The 20,332-nt window shown below is 40.1% G+C and overlaps 2 protein-coding genes across 2 annotated transcripts in view; one reads left to right on the top strand and one right to left on the bottom strand.

Moving 5' to 3' along the window:
- Positions 1–17,518, top strand: part of LOC137677083 (homer protein homolog 1-like) — a 185,865-nt gene extending 168,347 nt beyond the window's left edge. Inside the window, exon 9 of the mRNA XM_068424266.1 lies at positions 17,160–17,518. Within this exon, the coding sequence (XP_068280367.1) occupies positions 17,160–17,198 (39 nt within the window). The 3' untranslated portion in view covers positions 17,199–17,518. The remainder of the gene's footprint in view (positions 1–17,159) is intronic.
- Positions 1,597–20,332, bottom strand: part of LOC137677082 (junction-mediating and -regulatory protein-like) — a 92,653-nt gene continuing 73,917 nt past the window's right edge. Inside the window, exons 7-10 of the mRNA XM_068424264.1 lie at positions 15,345–15,431; positions 8,962–9,057; positions 7,135–7,684; positions 1,597–3,133 (exon numbers count right to left, since the gene is read on the bottom strand). Coding sequence (XP_068280365.1) covers positions 2,826–3,133; positions 7,135–7,684; positions 8,962–9,057; positions 15,345–15,431 — 1,041 coding nt within the window. The 3' untranslated portion in view covers positions 1,597–2,825. The remainder of the gene's footprint in view (positions 3,134–7,134; positions 7,685–8,961; positions 9,058–15,344; positions 15,432–20,332) is intronic.

Raw genomic sequence — 20,332 nt, forward strand, 5'->3', positions numbered from 1 at the left:
CATAAGGAAGGAACTGCTCTTAAAAAAAAAAGTCATAACTTTATGTACAAGTTAACTCATAAAGCAGGTAATACAAGAGACAACTAGATCTCCTGCAGGAATTAGTTACTATTAGTTTGTATTGAAACTTCAACGATTAAGGAAATCACTTCAATGTGCATTTTAATACTACTGCTGCACATATATTAAGACACATTTTTGGCACTTGATAAACATACATCATTATATCAGATTTAGCCTTCATTCCTAAGACAAATAATTGCATTACATTTATCTTACAATGATGTATATGTATTAAGCAGTTTGTAACATATGTGCCACTATACTTTTGTATAACTGTTTTAAACCTAAAATCTCTATGCAACTGGTTTTTTTGCATTTGGAGAGCTTACAGTTAAAAATCAGTAGATCAATCTTTTTAATAAAGCATGGTATTAAACTGATAGCCTTATAATGAATAATACTATTCTGCAATTTCTGCAACAGACTTTTATTAGATTTTATTCTTGTGCAATAACTACTGGGTAACCAGTCTATATGTTCAAGCAAGTACACTCATCTATGTGAAAAGCATTTATTGAGCTGAATTTCACGAGGGCTTTGTTTCAATCTCTCTATTCTCTCAGATTATGTCACACACTTCTATAGCAGGGGCCCATTCTTCCTTTCTGAGCTGTTAGCTATTTTGTACAACCATTTTAAAATCAAATCTGTACTATCTGTTAAACAGTCTCATCTCATGAAAACAAGATTGTATCTCATGAAAACAAGATTGTTTTCATAATAAAATATGGTATTGGTAAGAGAAATCAGGTCCCGGGTATGTGAAAAACTGCAAGGAGCACACACTCAGAACTCTGACACTGCATCCTGCTTTAGGTCCAAGTGATTTCCCAGGACCTCAGCATTTGACAGGAGTGCATCCTTAAAAGGGGAAAATGCCATAACTGTAGACTGTTAAAAAGGAGACAATAACTGGTGCACTACAGGTACTGACTGCATGGCAGTGATTTTCAACCTGCACTCTGAACTGCTTCTAAAGGGCTGCAAAAGATAGCAGAGAAAAACACATGTATTTATATTGTACAGCAATGTACATATAAGACTTCTAAGAGGATACACTTCCAATGGAAAACGTTTAGGGGGTCCACCAACTAGATTAAAAAAAATCAAATTCTTTTTTTTTTTTAATGACCCATAGTGTTAAAGAGTATTCTTGCTAAATAATGCAAACAAGATCCCAAAGAATAAGTTAGGTTTACTAAAACCATAAAGTCAAATCACAAAAAGTTTAAATTTGCTCAGTTATCTAGGAAATGAAAAGAGAATGATTGCACTGAGAAAGCCAAGTAAATTCCAAGGCATGTCTCTTTTTTATAGTTATCACTTCATTTCTGAAGGGCTGTGGTAGTGGGAGTTTTCAGTATGCAAATAACAGAAAAAGTTAGATCCAAGCAAAATTATTCTCATTTTGAGTTTCAGCAAGAGTTAAGTACACCTTCACTCCTGGATTTTCAACTCCAAAACTAACAGTACATTTGGTATAGAAGGAGCATGCCATAATTAAACACTATTAAATCATTAGTGTGGCCAATGGCTAGTTCATGAAGAAATGAAGGCAACATTTATTTTCCTTTTTTTAAAAATTTTAAATATAATTATTTGAAAATAGCATACCAATGGAACAGTTTGAGACAGAGTATTTCATAATCACAACAACATTCAGCAGATGATGTGCTAAGTCACCATCACTTTTTAAACAGCTGTAGCACTTTATCAATAGTCACTCTCCAGCTATGGTAATAACTAACCAGGATAGAATTGCCTGATTGTAAACATCCAGAAAGGTTATCTTTTCTCTACTGCTAGCTGCGTTGCAAGGATTATAAATATTTATCTTCCATACCCTTGAAATAGCCTTTGATTTCTAAATAATTTTTTTAATTCTTTAGAGATTGTCATGCATCTCTTTTCTCCAAATTTTAGATACTTGCAAATAAGTACCACCACAGAATAGTGCTGTATGGTGGTGTTGTAATCAAGAATCTCTTTGTGCTACTGATGCAGCCTTATTTTGAAAACTAATCTCTTGCCAATTTCTGGTTTGTTCTGAAATCATTAACTTCATCTGCTGAAGTCTAATATCTGTACTTTCAGGCATTGTAGCTTAGCATAATGCAAGTTCATGGGATCTGTATGAGTAGCAGAAGTATAAATTATATTTGTGTATTTACTGTTTGTAGTCTAGAAATTCAATTAAGTCAGAGTGTTTACAGATTGAAACCAAGCTATCAAAGAGTCAGTCACACAGGGTAACCAATGAGATTTCAATGTGTTCAGCAGTCAAATCTAATCGTCCTTCACTTGAAGCTATTCAGTCTGAAGTGATAAACATGCTAAATTCCTACAAGGCCAGAAGTAATTAGAAAATAAGTATAGGGTGTGTCCAAGAGAGATTGTGCTGCTTTGTTACTTAAAATCTTTTTAAAGCGTTTTGGTAAGCTGCAAACAGTCCCTTCAAATTTATTAAATAAAATGGAGCTTTTTATAGGAGAGGTCCTGTCACTATTCAGCAAAAGTATTCAAACAATAAGAGGCTAAGATGTTGCCTAAAAAAAGTTTTCCTTACTATAAACTTTAAATTCCTTTGAAAAGTCAGTGATACTAAATTGATATGTGCATGTTTTACCACGTTGGACGTCAGACAGTTTAGTCACATTCATACTAAGTCTCCTAGAATGTATAACCTGAGGCTTAGCAGCTATTGCTATACAAAAAGTGTTGAAGAAATATATTTTTTTTTTTAAATGTAGGTTAATTACAGGTTAATTTTCCCAGTCTGTGCAAGGCAAACTCTCTTCTTCATCCTCTGATTCAGGTGATGCTTCCTTAATTCGTCGCAATGCTTCATGGATGCTCCTTGTCAGAGGGTCAGTATCAGGCAGAATTAGAAAGGATTCTCTAAAAACATCTTTCTGCACTTTCTTCAGTTTCACCCCTTTCCTGATCTGTGCCAAGATGTTATTGCTATCATCTTCATCGGGAAAAGGAGGAAGACTTCTTTGCTCAACTTTTCTTAAGTGAAAACTGCCACGCTTCAAGGAAGCCAGCACTTCATCCATTGGGGAACTCACTGCAGAAAAAAATCAAAAGACCTTCAGTATTATTTTTACTAAATTTATTCTGTCTTCTTTTTTATCTCCTACAGACCAAAAAGTAGCCACATGCAATTAATGTGATAGTCCCATACCATAACAGAGACTGTAGTATTTTCAATTTTATAATTTTGTAGCTCTGTTATTGATTGTTTTAGCCTCCAAATTTAACTTCCCTATTACCAGGTCAAAACTGAATTATACAGATTTATAATTTCTGAAACCAAGTAACCTCCTATCAGGCAGGTAGCAGAACTTTTTGAACAAGATGGCTTTCCTGTTTGCACTCAAGAAAATCAAAACAGCTGCAATGAATCCAATATAATTAAAGTGTATATTACATTATATTTCTTGACTTTGAAACTCGGGTAATGAATATGCATCTTAAGTATTGGACTGTGCAGTCACAGAAATGCAAGCACAGAGGAGAGCCTACGTTCTCAGCACATGCATTTTGTGGCTGATTTTACCTAGTGCATGACTATTACTACGTGCCAGTGAGGGAAGCAGCAGTACAGTCAACTGCAACAGCATGCATTTTCCTGCTCCTCTCAATTCATGTATGTATCACCACCTAGTCACAGCATGCCTATATAAATTCCCTTCCTTTATAATTAATGAAAACAGAGAAGTAAGAATTAACACTTTATCACAAATCCTTCTTTTATCACCAATTTGAAACTAGTTCTCTGCAGAAATAAAAATCAGGCCTTGGCTCTTTGAAGAGCTACAAGTAGGTAAGATCTCTATGTCAGAGAATGCAATATAATAAAGTACAACAGTCCAAAATAGCTCCCACACACTAGCACATACAACGTGCAGCACATATCAATCAATAGGTGAATATCCATCTCCTCTTTTTTTTTTTTTGTATATTTTTAAAACCAGTTTTGCATTTTTGAGTGGACTTTGTCCATCAAACTAATGGCCCAGACAGTTGGAATAGACACGAGGAAAAGAGAGAAATAAAAGAAGAAAATAGGACTGCACATCTGAAGGAGGAAGGAAGGATTGTAAAATACTCATCTGTCAGAGAGACAAATTTCTGAAGCTGCTTAGAGACTTGGAACATCGCAGGGAATACAGAGTAGCAGGTAGAGTGCTGCTGCAGATATTAATAATACTCTTAAGAGGGAGGATATAATTTGATTTTATATGTCATTTTATGATGTATAATCAAATTGCACACACAATACATGTTTTATATAAAACTGAAAAATAAAATGAGTATCAGAAAAATAAACAATAGGACTACAGAAAAATAAACATGGAGCACAGCAGCATCAAAACTGATAATGAACTTAAGACACTGTACCCGTGCCTTGCAAGACTCGTAAGAGCTTAAAAATTCTATAACTATTCAGTTGCTTCAAGGTTTTTCAGTCATTTAAGGACAGTTCTGGAAGAAACACTCCTTGTTTCTGCCTGATAGACAAAAACAGTTCTAATTTTGATTTTATCTGGATGATATGCCAATTGAGGGATGTTTTCTGTAGTTGTAACTGACAGAGCCAGATAGAACTTTTAATAGAAGTTCAACCATAATACAGTAGTGTGAACCAAGGCCCACCTGAGGTACTTTTTATCAGTGACTTCCAGTAAAACAGTTCAGCTGAGAGCTTTTGAAAATCCCATCTCCGATTTGCAAATAAAAGCTTTGCTCTAACATAGCATGTTTCCTCGAAACATCAAGATTATTTTCATAAAATCATAGAATTGTTTTGGTTGGAAAGGACCTTTAAGATCATCAAGTCCAACCATTAACCTAGCACTGCCACGTCCACCACTAGACCATGTCCCTAAGCACCACATCTACATGTCTTTTAAATACCTCCAGGGATGGTGACTCAACCACTTCCCTGGGCAGCCTGTTCCAATGCTTGATAACCCTTTCGGTGAAGAATTTTTTTCCTAATATCCAATCTAAACCTCCCCTGTTCAAAAATGGCTGCCATCTCTCCATTTTATATATGGGATAAACGATAAACCCGGAAAGGTGATGGAACAACTTGTTCTTGGTGCTGTCTCTAGGCACATCAAGGACAGGGGGATCATTAGGGGCACTCAGCATGGCTTCACCAAGGGGAAGTCATGCTTAACCAACTTGATAGCCTTTTATGAGGACGTAACCCGGTGGATAGATGATGGTAAAGCTGTGGATGTGGTCTATCTTGATTTCAGTAAAGCGTTTGACACGGTCTCCCACAGCATCCTCGCAGCTAAACTGAGGAAGTGTGGTCTGGATGATCGGGTAGTGAGGTGGATTGTGAACTGGCTGAAGGAAAGAAGCCAGAGAGTGGTGGTCAATGGGACAGAGTCCAGTTGGAGGCCTGTGTCTAGCGGAGTCCCTCAAGGGTCGGTACTGGGACCAGTTCTATTCAATATATTCATTAATGAATTGGATGAGGGAATAGAGTGCACTGTCAGCAAGTTTGCTGATGACACCAAACTGGGAGGAGTGGCTGACGCACCGGAAGGCTGCGCAGCCATTCAGAGGGACCTAGACAGGCTGGAGAGTTGGGTGGGGAGAAACTTAATGAAATATAACAAGGGCAAGTGTAGAGTCCTGCATCTGGGCAAGAACAACCCCATGTACCAGTACAAGTTGGGGACAGACGTGTTGGAGAGCAGCGTAGGGGAAAGGGACCTGGGGGTCCTAGTGGACAGCAGGATGACCATGAGCCAGCAGTGTGCCCTTGTGGCCAAGAAGGCCAATGGCATCCTGGGGTGGATTAGAAGGGGTGTGGTTAGCAGGTCAAGAGAGGTTCTCCTCCCCCTCTACTCTGCCCTGGTGAGGCCGCATCTGGAGTATTGTGTCCAGTTCTGGGCCCCTCAGTTCAAGAAGGACAGGGAACTGCTAGAGAGAGTCCAGCGCAGAGCCACAAAGATGATTAAGGGAGTGGAACATCTCCCTTATGAGGAGAGGCTGAGGGAGCTGGGTCTCTTTAGCTTGGAGAAGAGGAGACTGAGGGGTGACCTCATTAATGTTTATAAATATGTAAAGGGCAAGTGTCATGAGGATGGAGCCAGGCTCTTCTCAGTGACCTCCATTGACAGGACAAGTGGCAATGGGTGCAAGCTGGAACACAGGAGGTTCCACTTAAATATGAGGAAAAACTTCTTTACGGTGAGGGTGACCGAACACTGGAACAGGCTGACCAGAGAGGTTGTGGAGTCTCCTTCTCTGGAGACATTCAAAACCCGCCTGGACGCGTTCCTGTGTGATATGGTCTAGGTAATCCTGCTCCATCAGGGGGATTGGACTAGATGATCTTTCGAGGTCCCTTCCAATCCCTAACATTCTATGATTCATTCTACGAAAAACAAGTAGCACAGAATCACAGTGAAGTTGTAACATCTCCCAGTTCAGCCCTGTGCTCTATTCAATCACCTCAGTTTCCAAAGAAGTTTTTCTTTTAACTATTTATTAACATGCTTACAGATTTAATTCTCAATTGTAGTTAAATGTATATATTCTTACTTGGCTCTTAAGGGGACTTGAGAGCTTGTGGATTTTTGTATGAAAATTTGAAGAAACCTTGAAGAAAGCATTCTCAAGGTTTCCTATGTCCCAAGACAAGTATTCATTTTACTAGGTCATAAATTATGTAAAATTCTGTTATTAAAAAAAACACTGCACCCTCAGGTGAAGCATATAATATTTGCAGTGCTAGCTGTAAACAAGATAGGAAAAAATGACTTTTTAGGCAACATTTAGCTCCATTTTCCAGCTAGTCAAACATGGTGTATCATAGGATCAGTTTCACAGGTGTTTTCTGTCTAACTGAACAAGTATACTGCATGCTGTCATACAGGTCCTAACATTTGTTTGAGTTGCCAACATTTGTCAACTGAAAAGGATTTAACAACTTTCCCATTAATAATTATAAATAAATCACAGCATACACTTCTCTATATAGCAATTCAAAAGAGGAATTGATGTGCATTACACTTAAATACACAGAAATGAAAACATTACCTCTCCTCCCATGTAAACCCTCTAGATCACTGGTCTTCTTAAGCAGCTTCTTGGCACTGACTAGCTGGCTGCTGTCAAACAGATGTGCTGTTGGGACACTGGAAGAGTTCTGGACTCTCTTCTCCTCACTCTGATGTTTAACAAAGATGTCGCTTTTCTCTAAGGATTTGGTGTCATCTTCCTTGGAGGGCAAAGATGGAAGCGGAGGTGGAGGTGGTGGAGGCAAAGGGGGTGGAAGCGGTACTACAGTAACAGTCTCTAGTTGAAGCTCATTACTGGTGAGTGGAGAACTACCAACATAAGGTAGTTCAGAGGTAACACCATTGGGAGGTAACAAGATATCTTGAAGTTCTAAGCTTGTGGATTCCTGCACTTGCAAAGGCTGAACTGCATTTTCCAATTCCAGCTCTTCACTTTTCTCTTGAATTTGTATGGTTGCTGGCAAAGATTGAGGCTGATCTACACAGGACACTGAGCTGGCTGCACATTTTCTTCTTGCATGAGCCAGTCGTAGTCTGGTTGATTTAAGCATTACTTGCCCAGGGTATCGCTGAAGTGAAGAAGTTATTTACAATTAGATAAGTACATGCAACACACTATTTTAGATACTAAGTACTTGTTATTAGAGTTTGCCTTTCTGACAAGTAGAATTCATCTACTATTTTCATTCATTTTGCTCTGGGTGTAAAAACAAAACAAATATATCCTCACCTTTATGCAAAAATGATCCACTTTCTGAATTTTTATTCTTGGTTAAGCCATAATTTACATGTGATTGGTCTAGTCACGGATACACATGGGTTAAAGTTAGGATTTCACTAAGAACCAGACTGTACATATGAAACTGTTTTTTCTGAAAACTAAAATTCAAAATTCCCTTTTGCTTCTCTTTTCTAAAACTGGTCAGTGGCGCGCTCTGCAGCAATATGCTGGCCTTGGATGTGAATCATACTGCTTAAAAAGGTATCTCTTGAAAATAAAGTGTTTTGAGAATTTCCAAAGTGTTTTTAATTTAGTTCTTAAATTTGCTGCTTCAATATCTGTCTTTTCAAATTAGCTTCATCCATAGCCATTTTTATGCAAAAGTAAAAACTGCTTCTAAAATGCAGGTCTAAAACATTTTAGACAATTGTGGCAGGCCTAAAGCAATAGAGATCATATCAATATAAACATGCTCATAGATAAAGTCAGTTCATTAACAGGTGCTGGTTAAAATAAGTAAATTTGCTTTAATTTACAAAAGCGATGCAATTCAAAAGCCTTGCAAACAATAAGGATATGAAGAGTATACTGCTAAGCAAGACAGCTTTCCAGTAAAGGAAGTTCTCATACCTATATTTTTTTATGTATTCAGCAAAACAACAACAAAGACTTCACTAATTAATACAGTCTCTGTTTTCTTGCACTTTCATCCCTCTCATTCTCTCCCCTTCATTCCATCTTCTATCCATTTTCTAATATATACATTGCAATAGGAAGGGGCAGGTATTGGCAGGTGTTATTGCAATCAGTGGTAGTGGGGGTATGTCAGATGATAATGGTCTTTGTGGGAAATACCATTTAGATTATACTTCTTTTCGGAAAGTTTGCTATGTGTCTTATCACAATGCATAGATGTGACAGTGAACAGAGGCTTATTACGGCACTGGGAAAACAATGGCCAGAGAAATTCGCTGCCACCAATGCCATATTTTGTTGTAAATTTTCCAAAGAACAGTTAACTATAAAATGACAGAGAATAGCTAATAGCATAGTATAGTCCTGGAATGACTGAAAATTTCTTTTGCAAATGAAATTGGTGGAAAAGAACAACTCTTCTTCTGTTACCTGTTTAAACATGCGAAGTCTGTCCAGTGTTTTCTGTCGTTCCTGACTAACCCAGGAGCTCCTTCTTTCCTCTTCATCTTGTAGTTGATCGCGCTTCTGAGAAAATATATGGAAAGCATGTAAATATTACATCCAATGCTATGGTTAGCATCATAAAAAAGAATTTAATTAAAATAACTCTTCTAATTGTTAGGAATTGCCTAACAATCTACTCAAATAAACATGTTTCTGACCTTCAAAACCTTGCATTTGTCTTCCCCTTAAAAAAATATTATGCATTTCATGTTTTATAACCTTGAAGAAATGCAAAGCTCAATTAAGATAGATTTCAATCTGGAACTGGAGCACTTGAAGACTGGAACTTTTTACCTTGAAAGACGATAAATAACTAGAGACATAACAGAATATTATACTGAAAAAAAAAATCCCATAAATTTAAAATTGTACAAATTAGCCAGACAGCAAACCAGTATCCATTTTCTCTCATTCCAAAAACAAAATGACAGTTCAAATTGCAAGGTTGCACATTTAAAACAAGTCATATTAAAATTTTTACAGTGCAAGAAATCACAGAACTCAGTGCCACAAAGTTTTGAAGACAATATTGAGCAAATTAAGTAAACATTTTCATTATAATTTCCATTAGTAAACTAAAGTTTTGTATTTAATTAAGATGTCATTATTTAATCCAGATTGATTTTCTGTAATTTTTATATAAAGGTTTGAAACTCTTCCTTGCAGCTACGACAGTTATATTTTTTCTTGTTTGGGGATCTTACCTCAGTGAAAACACACATGTGGATCCACCTCCTTTAAATAGTCATCCATTTTCACAAAACTTCAGCAAAGTTACTACATCTTTGAAACAAAATACTACACTTCAGTCAAATTTATTGAAAGTGGACACTAGTTATCAGATGGCAAAAGTCACTGTATGCATAAGTTCAGAAGTTCTCAGGAAACGTGATAGAACAGGTGACTATAAAGAAAACCACCTGAGCAGAAACAGCAGCTTTAATTCTTAAAAGACTCACAGCATTAAGCATTACTTTTAAAAGATGATGATCATCATAATTTAAAAAATTATGTCCTTTATTAAGGGCCAACTCCTGTGATTTTAAGGGAGATAAGTATAGATGCGTTAGGGAGACAAAGAGAAGGACATGTCTGAAAAATGGTAAAGACAGGAAACAGGAAAAGGAGAAGAGGACTAGAAGTATGTGGTAAAAAGAAAATTACTGAGCGACGGGGCAAAGAAGTTAAAACAAGCATAAAGAAAAGATTATAGCAAGAAGAAAGGATAGTTCTACCACCACACATGCACGTTTCATATGCAACCAGGTGAAACTTTTCCTGAAGCAGTCTCAAACTCAGAGGGGTGGTTTTTTTTGTTTGTTTTGGGTTTGGTTGGGGGGGGGGGGGGCGCTGTATTGGTTGTGGGGTTGTTGGGGTTTTTTTTTGTTTTGAAATAAGAATATTGAAATTGCAATTCTCATTTGGTTTCACGTTTGGACACGTTTGAGGTTATCTTTTCAAAATTCTTCATGAAAACCAGTGGCTGAAAACCTATTTTACAATAATAGCAGAAATTTTCAGTCAAATTATTAACAGAAAAAAAAGACCAAAAAATTAGAATAAGGTTCTTTATAAAGTGCAAGCGGGCAACTCCATGAAGTAAATAATGAAAAAGCCCAGTAGTGTTTCAGAGACAAAATGTCCTTCATCTTTGCCATCTTATTTTTAAGTGATAAATGGACTGCAATCCACATAGCAAATTCCTTGGCCTTATTGTAAGAACTGAAATAAAAATTATCTATTTTTCTAAATTCCTGAAAGAGTACGCCAATAAATGCCATCTTTCAAAAGTAGCCTTTTCATAAGATAAATTATGCAGCTGACTTCCTGGACAAATGTATCAATGTTAAAAATGTATAAGGATGAAACAGAATCACTTTTGCTAATCTAATTGAAGCCTGAATCACAGCCTAGAGAAGGATCGCAGGTCAACAGGAGAGCATCTGAAGAACAGCACAAAGGAATTCCAGCCAGTAAGTCAGCTTGATGGGGGGGGAGGCAACTTAAATGCCTCTATGCAAATGCACAGAGCATGGGGAATAAACAAGAGGAGCTAGAGACATGCGCATGCCCGCCGGGCTATGATCTTATTGGCATCACGGAGATGTGGTGGGATGGCTCCTATGACTGGAGTGTTGGAATGGAAGGATACAGGCTCTTTAGGAAGGACAGGCAGGGGAGACAAGGAGGGGGTGTTGCCCTCTATGTCAGTGACCAGCTGGAGTGCATGGAGCTTTGTCTGGGGATGGAGGAGGAGCTGATGGAAAGCTTATGGGTCAGGATTAAAGGGCGGGCAGGGACAGGTGACATTATAGTGGGTGTCTGCTACAGGCCACCTGACCAGGAAGACCAAGGGGATGAGGCCCTCTATAGGCAGATAGGTGTAGCCTCACATTCACAGGCCCTGGTCCTCATGGGGGACTTCAACCACCCCAATATCTGTTGAAAGGACAACACAGCAGGGCACAAACAATCCAGGAGGTTCCTGGAATGGGTAGATGATAACTTCCTTCTCCAAGTGATAGAGGAGCCGACGAGGAGAGGTGCCATGCTGGACCTTGTCCTCACCAACAAGGAGGGGCTGGTGGGGAATGTGAAGCTCAAGGGCAGCCTTGGCTGCAGCGACCATGAAATGGTGGAGTTCAAGATCCATAGGGCAGCAAGGAGGGTGCACAGCAAGCTCACCACCCTGGACTTCAGGAGAGCAGACTTTGCCCTCTTCAGGGACCTTCTTGGTAGAGTCCCTTGAGATAAAGCCCTGGAGGGAAGAGGGGACCAAGAAAGCTTGTTAATATTCAAGGGCCACCTCCTCCAAGCTCAGGAGCGATGCATCCCGACAAAGAGGAAGGCAGGCAAAAACACCAGGAGACCTGCATGGATGAACAAGGAGCTCCTGGACAAACTCAGACACAAAAAGGAAGCCTACAGAGAGTGGAAGCAAGGGCAGGTAGCCTGGGAGGAATACAGGGAAATTGTCCGAGTAGCCAGGGATCAGGTTAGGAAAGCTAAAGCCCTGATAGATTTAAATCTGGACAGGGATGTCAAAGGAATCAAGAAAAGCTTCTATAGCTATGTCAGTGATAAAAGGAAGACTAGGGAAAATGTGAGCCCTCTCCAGAAGGAAGTGGGAGACCTGGTTACTCGGGATATGGAGAAGGCTGAGGTCTTCACTGACAAGTGCTCAAGCCACAGCGCCCAAGTCGCAGAAGGCAAAGGCAGGGACTGGGAGAATGAAGAACTGCTGTAAGGGACAGAGTATGTATGCCTTAAACAACTTGTTTTACAACTCTAGCTGGAGGAGAGGATGGGTGCTGCAGAGGCAGAACAATACCTTTGCTGTGCCTTAAACGACTTGTTTTACAACTCTGGCTGGAGAAGAGTTAAGTCCTGCGGAGGCAGAATGGTATCTTTTCCTTGGGGCCAACCTACACGTGCAACATCTTTGCAACATAAAGGCATCAACTACAGTTGCGCAGAAGCGAGGTCATACAGCGGACACCACAACTATGGGAGATCACGACCACCAAACACCCCTTGGGGGACCACCGACTCATTTCAAGAACAATCTAAGACTACAAATGCGCAAGCGTCCCAATTAGCATGAGAAGCGAGCGGAGGGGGGAGACAAGAGGGATGTCACCACCCTCTCCTATCTTGCATGCAAATGAACTAAAGTATTTAGAACTTCCTGCTTGGGACGCCTGTGCGCACCCGCCACGTGAGGACTGACCGACTCGTGAGGACTGACCGACTCTACGAACAGCTTACGTCGCGGGATACAAGGGTGGTGATACCTCTCTCTCATATCTTCTATCCTCTTTCTCTTTTTCTCTCTTTTCTCTGTTGCTTAAGCCGCTTTCTATCCTCTCTCTCTTTTCCCCTTTCTCTCTTTTCTCATTGCCTTAAGAAACCTAAGATGCTTACAGCTATGCTGCTTTCCCTGTTCTAATAAATTGTTCTTAATTGCATACCAGTTATTTGGTGTCATTTCATCTTAATTTACTCCAAGGGATCCATGAACCAGATGCGACCAGGTCATAACAACTGCCCACTGCAGAAGATGAAGTTTGAGGCCATCTAAGTAACCTGAAGGTGCACAAGTCCATGGGACCTCATGAGGTGCATCTACGGGTCCTGAGGGAACTGGCGGATGAAGTTGCTAAGCCACTATCCATCATTTTTGAGAAATCGTGGCAGTCTGGTGAAGTCCCCACTGACTGGAAAAAGGGGAAACATAACCCCCATTTTTAAAAAGGGAAAAAAGGAAGAGCCGGGGAACTACAGGCCAGTCAGTCTCGCCTCTGTGCCTGGCAAGATCATGGAGCAGATCCTCCTGGAAACTATGCTAAGGCACATGGAAAACAAGGAGGTGATTAGTGACAGCCAACATGACTTCACTAAGGGCAAATCATGCCTGACAAATTTGGTGGCCTTCTACAATGGAGTTACAGTGTTGGTGGATAAGGGAAGAGTGACTACTGTCATCTACCTGGACTTGTGCAAAGCATTTGACACTGTCCCGCATGATATCCTTATCTCTAAATTGGAGAGACATGGACCTGACAGGTGGACCACTCAGTGGATAAGGAATTGGCTGGATGGTCACACTCAAAGAGTTGTGATCAACGGCTTGATGTCCAAGTGGACACCAGTGACGAGTGGCGTTCCTCAGGGGTCGGTATTGGGACCGGTCCTGTTTAACATCTTTGTCGGTGACATGGACAGTGGGATTGAGTGCGCCTTCAGCAAGTTTGCCGACGACACCAAGCTGTGTGGTGCGGTTGACACGCTGGAGGGAAGGGATGCCATCCAGAGGGACCTTGACAGGCTTGAGAAGTGGGCCCATGCAAACCGCATGACATTCAACAAGGCCAAGTGCAAGGTCCTGCACATGGGTTGGGGCAATCCCAAGCACAAATAGAGGCTGGGCAGAGAATGGATTGAGAGCAGCCCTGAGGAGAAGGACTTGGGGGTGATGGTTGACGAGAATCTCAACATAAGCCGGCAATGTGCGCTTGCAGCCCAGAAGGCCGACTGTATCCTGGGCTGCATCAAAAGCAGCGTGGCCAGTAGGTCAAGGGAGGTGATACTGCCCCTTTACTCCGCTCTCGTGAGACCTCACCTGGAGTACCGAGTCCAGCTCTGGGGCCCCCAGCATAAGAAGGACATGGACCGGTTGGAATGAGTCCAGAGGAGGGCCACGAAGATGATCAGAGGGCTGGAGCACCTCTCCCCTATGAAGATGGGCTAAGAGAGTTGGGGTTGTTTAGCCTGGAGAAGAGGAGTCTCCAGGGAGACCTTCTAGCAGCCTTCCAGTACCTGAAGGGGGCCTACAGTAAAGCGGGAGAGGGACTTTTTACAAGGACAAGTAGTGATAGGATGAGGGGAAACAGTTTTAAACTGAAAGAGGGTAGATTTAGATTAGCTATTAGGAAGAAATTCTTTACTGTGAGGGTGGTGAGACAGTGGAACAGGTTGCCCAGAGAAGTTGTGGCTGCCCCCTCCCTGGCAGTGTTCAAGGCCAGGTTGGATGGGGCTTTGAGCAACCTGGTCTAGAGGAAAGGTGTCCCTGCCCATGGCAGGGGGCTTGGAACTAGATGATCTTTAAGGTTCCTTCCAACCCAAACCATTCTATGATTCTATGAATTAAAAAGACTTGGATTTTAATGCATCTTTGTCAGCGATCTTTATTAAATATTGATACTATATCAATACTACAGCTCCGAAGACCTAGCCCAGTTTTTGAATATTCTTTAAGATAAAGTCTAGATCACTAGATAAAATCTAACACAACAGTCAGACTACCTAGCCTTTTCTCTGCGATGAGACTGTGCAGAGAATCGTGGAGCATATAGCTGGAACTACATACTTTATAAAACACAATTCAAGTGATTTCTTTTGTAGAGAAAAGAAAAATAACGAACAAGCTTATTAAGACTCAAGAATAAATGTGTATGGTTTCTTTACTCATTTCAGCATATCTGACACTGTACTCAGAGATGTCTGGAATCATCTATGTGCACATGACAACAAACTGCATGCAGTCTAACCCTAGCAGTTATCACTTAGACTGTGAACCTAGTATTAATGAACTATTTTATTTGCTTGGGTTTATTGTCATCCTAACACAGCTATATATTCCCCCTTGCCAGCATAATATGACACAGAAATCCATGGTCCAAAGGTCAAGGATACACACTATCTTTTTAAAACAGCTATTACTCCAAATGCTCTACTAATTAATGTATAATGAGGAATGCAAGCTATTAACTAAAAGCTAAACTCAACAGCAGAAAACTCAAACTTACTAGCTGAACAGTATGGTGCATTTTGTATTCCTTCTCACTCTGGTGACATTGCTGGATCTTTTCATTATGCTTTGCGATACAGATCTCCTGCAGAGACATAAAATGTTATCTATAAAATATAAATTTCATATATCAATTTACAGTGCATAATGTCACATTTAGCAAACAGCACTAAGAATTAGAAAAATAAAAATTAAAAAGCCCATCTCAGACAAGCCAATTTAACCAAGCTAATTTAACTTACAATAAAACCATAAAATGGAAACAAAACCAAGACAAACCCAAACCTATTACTTTTAACTGTCAAAAGAATATATACAAGTAACAGCTGCTTGGAAAGTCTATTCTACAATACCAGTACAAAAGTGGCAAGAAATAACAATTTGTCAAATACTTCATAAAACCATTGTGCAACTCCATGTATTTGTATACATGGATAATAACTAACTCTCAAATATACTACGTATTTCTGTTTAGGCAACTAGGCGGCTTCCCATTTACAAGTGTCAGTTCAACTGTTGCATGTACAATTTGCAAGCACAAACATTAATAAAATTGTTACAATTTTACGCGTGCACAAGCAGGTTCACTTATTATACCGAGTTCACATCTGTAGTGTCTGGTTTAAAAACAAGCATTTATTACATTGCTTGTGAATAAGAACAGGTTAAAAAGAAAACAGGACATGGTACAATAGATGACAGGAAGAAGTATGACACTCAAAGTTAAGGTAAATTATATAAAAAGAACTGAATTAAGTATCAGTTGCAAAGAAAAGGCATGTGCAGGAATTTATAGTAGCAAAGAGACAGACAAGTTCATAGGACAATACTGAGGGCCAGGAAATCAGACATTATGGGCAATGAAATTAGGCCTGGTACAAGCACCAGACAGAACTAGAACAAGGTCAGATGTGCAGTTAGAAACAGGACTCATGGCTGTGTAAGAGGGGGCAGTGTTAGGAAACAGTTTGGAGCGTGACGGCAGCTAGAACACCACCAAAGTGATGGGCTTTCCAGGCAGTCAGTTGACTTACTGGGTGGAGCCAGATGGGAGCTTTGCTGTCGCAAGCATTGCTTGGGGCAGCTGATGGAGTATCAGCCATCAAGCAAGATACTACAGTAGTGGCAGAAAAACACAAACAAACAAGGAGGGGAGGGATAAAAAAAGCCCACAATTTTGGACACTGGGAACTGCAGAAAAAGCTACATTCTCCTAAAAGCTATGGACATACTGTGATCAGGGTCCCTGTATAGGAAAGAAATACCATGCTGTCTTGAATGTTTCTAAACAGTAAGACCATCAATTTTGCTACTGTATACAGGTAATACTCCAACAAGAGCACAAGTTCCTGTAGAAATACTGTCCCAGCTTCATCGGGGGGTGTGGGGGGGGGGGGGTGTGTATCTCTATATATCTAAACTCTGCTGGGTTTTATGTTTGTTTGTTTGTGGGGTTTTTTCCCTGATGAAAAGAGTTTAATACAGCTGGAAAAGTTAATTATTTAATTTGTAACTGCAAAAGTATAAACTACTTAATTTCTACAAAGACGTAGCAATACCTTTGGAACATTATTAGAGAATTTGAAAGACTTTTTGTAATACTACTACTGATTTACCTTTATTCTCTATTTACGTGTGAAACGGTTCGGGGCCCCAAGAACAAGGGATGTTGTAAATACCTTAGACACTTGACTAACCTAGTTATATAAATAAATAAAGGGGAGCCTTTTTAATGAAGATGGCCATATCTCACTTCAGACATCTGGGTCTTGAGAAGATAGTTTCTAATTAAGATGGCTGTATTTCACTTCAGACAACTTGGCCTTGGGAAAACAGAGGCACGGAAACATAAAGATAAGGGAGTTGCAACAGCTGCCTCGAAGGACACGGCCTACATGGCCTACGTGATCCCCGGACTGGGTTTACGCAAAAACAGGGGTCAGTCAGCGAACACGGTGAGGAAGACTACTGGCCTTCATCTGAAGACCCCTGACAACCACCAGGGAAAACGACTGCGCATGTGGAGCGGACATTTGCATATCTCATGGTTATGTAAATGAATTCTTGGAAATCTTATGATTATGTATAACTTTATGGTATATATTCTCTAGAAATTTGCCAAACCGGTGGAGCACTCATGGTGGATAATCCCCAGTGCTGCCCAGCGCTGCAATAAAGAATGCCTGCTTAATAACACACTGGTGTTATTGAGTTTTCTTTTGGACTCCTTGCCCAGCCGCACCTAGCTTCCCACTTCAGTGAGGAAAGTTAGAAAGCAAGGGGGTTTGGAGATTTTCGATTTTTGTATCACATGTTAAGTTCGATTAAAGAATATTTAAAGTAACAAGAACAACTGTATGTTAGGTTTGGGTTGTTTTATGTTTTGATCTGGTTTTATTTTTTGTGGGGTTTTTTTTGTTTACTTTTTTTTACAGGTTGGCGAGACTAAAGAAATAAAAATATGTAAGATACTTTAATACGCACATTACAGGAATATACTCTCATAAATACATGGGGGGCACACTTTTCTGAAACATTTTATCTTTAGCATCAATATTTAAATCTTTCTGATTAAGAGCAATAATGAAAGATATTTTAAGCATGTAAAGAAAGAGGTTAAACCAGACCAAAACATATTTGGTGCTGACTTTCATAGAATCGTTTTGGTTGGAAAGGACCTTTGAGATCATCAAGTCCAACCGTTAACCTAGCACTGCCAAGTCTCACTAAACCATGTCCCTAAGCGCCACATCTACTCGCCTTTTAAATATCTCCAGGGATGGTGACTCAATCACTTCCCCGGGCAGCCTGTTCCACTGCTTGATAACCCTTTCGGTGAAGAAATTTTTCCTGATATCCAATCTAAACCTCCCCTGGTGCAACTTGAGTACGTTTCCTTTCATCCTATCATTTGTTACTTGGGAGAAGAGACCAACACCCACCTCGCTACAATCTCCTTTCAGGTAGTTGTAGACAGCAATAAAGTCTCCCCTCAGCCTCCTTTTCTCCAGACTAAACAACGCCAGTTCCCTCAGCTGCTTCTCATAAGACTTGTGCTCTAGACCCTTCACCAGCTTTGTTGCCCTTCTTTGGACTTGCTCCAGCACCTCAATGTCTTTCTTGTAGTGAGGGGCCCAAAACTGAACACAGTACTTAAGGTGCAGCCTCACCAGTGCTGAGTACAGGGGGACGATCACTTCCCTAGTCCTGCTGGCTACACTATTTCTGATACAATACTTCTTTGTACTATTAAAGAAACAACCTACTTTAATGTAATTAAGTCTCTACGACTTGAAATAATAAAAAAGACTAGGAGGGGCTGAAAACATGTTGCAGCACATCTGAATCAACTTATTACAGAAATAGTCAAAAAAAAAAAAGGTTGCAATTTCATAGGGACAAATACAGGGTTCTACCTGTAGACAAGATTAAGTGACTGCAAACAAAGGATGAAGAAAAAATAGCTAGGTGGCAACATTAAAGAAAAAACATTTAAAACGCTGGCTTAGTAACTCAGAATCACAACTGAAAGAGGTTTCTAACAAATCTTTAGCAAAAGTTTCTAAATAAAGGTTTGGTACAATTATCTGACAATATTATTAAAAAATAAAAGCATCAACTGCAAAAACAGGGAATTTCTGAAAAAAAATAGAGACTACAGTCACAGAAGTTTATATTTATATTACATAAAATCTTATTCAACACACAGTAATTGGTTCCCTTTCACTGCGTTATCTCCTCAACAGACAAGATTTTCAAATACCCAGATGATGAAACTACCTCCTCCAAAAAAATAAAAACCAACAATAGAGAATTGTTTCCTATTGTTCTCTTAATGATGATATCTGCTGCTAAAAAGGAGACATTCTCCTATGGGAACCTTCAGTTGCAAGGAGGAGGAGAAGTAGTGGTGGTGTCAGGAACACAATTTGGAAATCATTAAGCAGACTCTCATCTCAGTTCAGTGATAAATGTTTCTTAATCGAGAGAGACAGACAAACCAACCTTCAGAAAGAGTTTTACCACATAGTATGTACTTTCCAAACCCAACCTAAAAAAAAAAAAAAACCCAAACCATTATTTTCTCCACTTAGCATTCAGTCATCGCTGTGCTCATTCTCACCACCTACACTCCACTTCTGCATCCCATCTGGCTCTTTGTTCTGCATACTTAAACTGAAAACTCTTTAGAGTAAGAACCCTTTTTTCCTCACGTATTTGTAACATACAATGATCCACATCAGGCACTATAAGTAGTGTTCATTAACAGTGTTTTGCAATATCACTAGAACGGTCACTCAAGACACAATGCTTCCACATGCTTGAATCAAAAACACAAGAATCTTGATTTTTCAGGTAATTAGTAATAAGCTGTATTGGGTTTGCATGGCAAGGTTTTGGTAGAAGGGGGGGCTTACAGGGGTGGCTTCTGTGAGAAGATGACAGAAGCTTCGAGAAACCTGGTCTACTGGCAAACAACGGGATCTATCTGTCAGAGAAGGGGAAAAGCATCTTGGGTCATAGGCTTGCCAAGCTGGTGAAGAGGGCTTTAAACTAGAGTTGTCAGGGGAGGACAACCTCAATCCATCCCAATTCAGGCAGTTTGATGTCAGGGCCAAGAAAGATGCCCAGAGCCTGGAGAAGGATCGCAGGTCAGCAGGAGAGCACCGGAAGAGCAGGGCAAAGGAATTTCAGGCAGTAAGGCAGCTTCGTTGGGGGCCCACGGATCTGATGACTGGAGCGTTGGAATGGAGGAATACAGGCTTTTTAGGAAGGACAGGCAGGGGAGACGAGGAGGGGGTGTTGTGCTCTATGTCAATGATCAGTTTGAGTGCATGGAGCTCTGCCTGGGGATGGAGGAGGAGGCAACAGAGAGCTTATGGGTCAGGATTAAAGGGATGGCAGGGACAGGAGACACAATAGTAGGGATCTGCTACAGGCCACCTAACCAGGAAGACCAAGTGGATGAGGCCCTCTATAGGCAGA

The sequence above is a fragment of the Nyctibius grandis genome (assembly GCF_013368605.1).
Source record: "Nyctibius grandis isolate bNycGra1 chromosome W unlocalized genomic scaffold, bNycGra1.pri SUPER_W_unloc_1, whole genome shotgun sequence".
Lineage (NCBI taxonomy): Eukaryota > Metazoa > Chordata > Aves > Nyctibiiformes > Nyctibiidae > Nyctibius > Nyctibius grandis.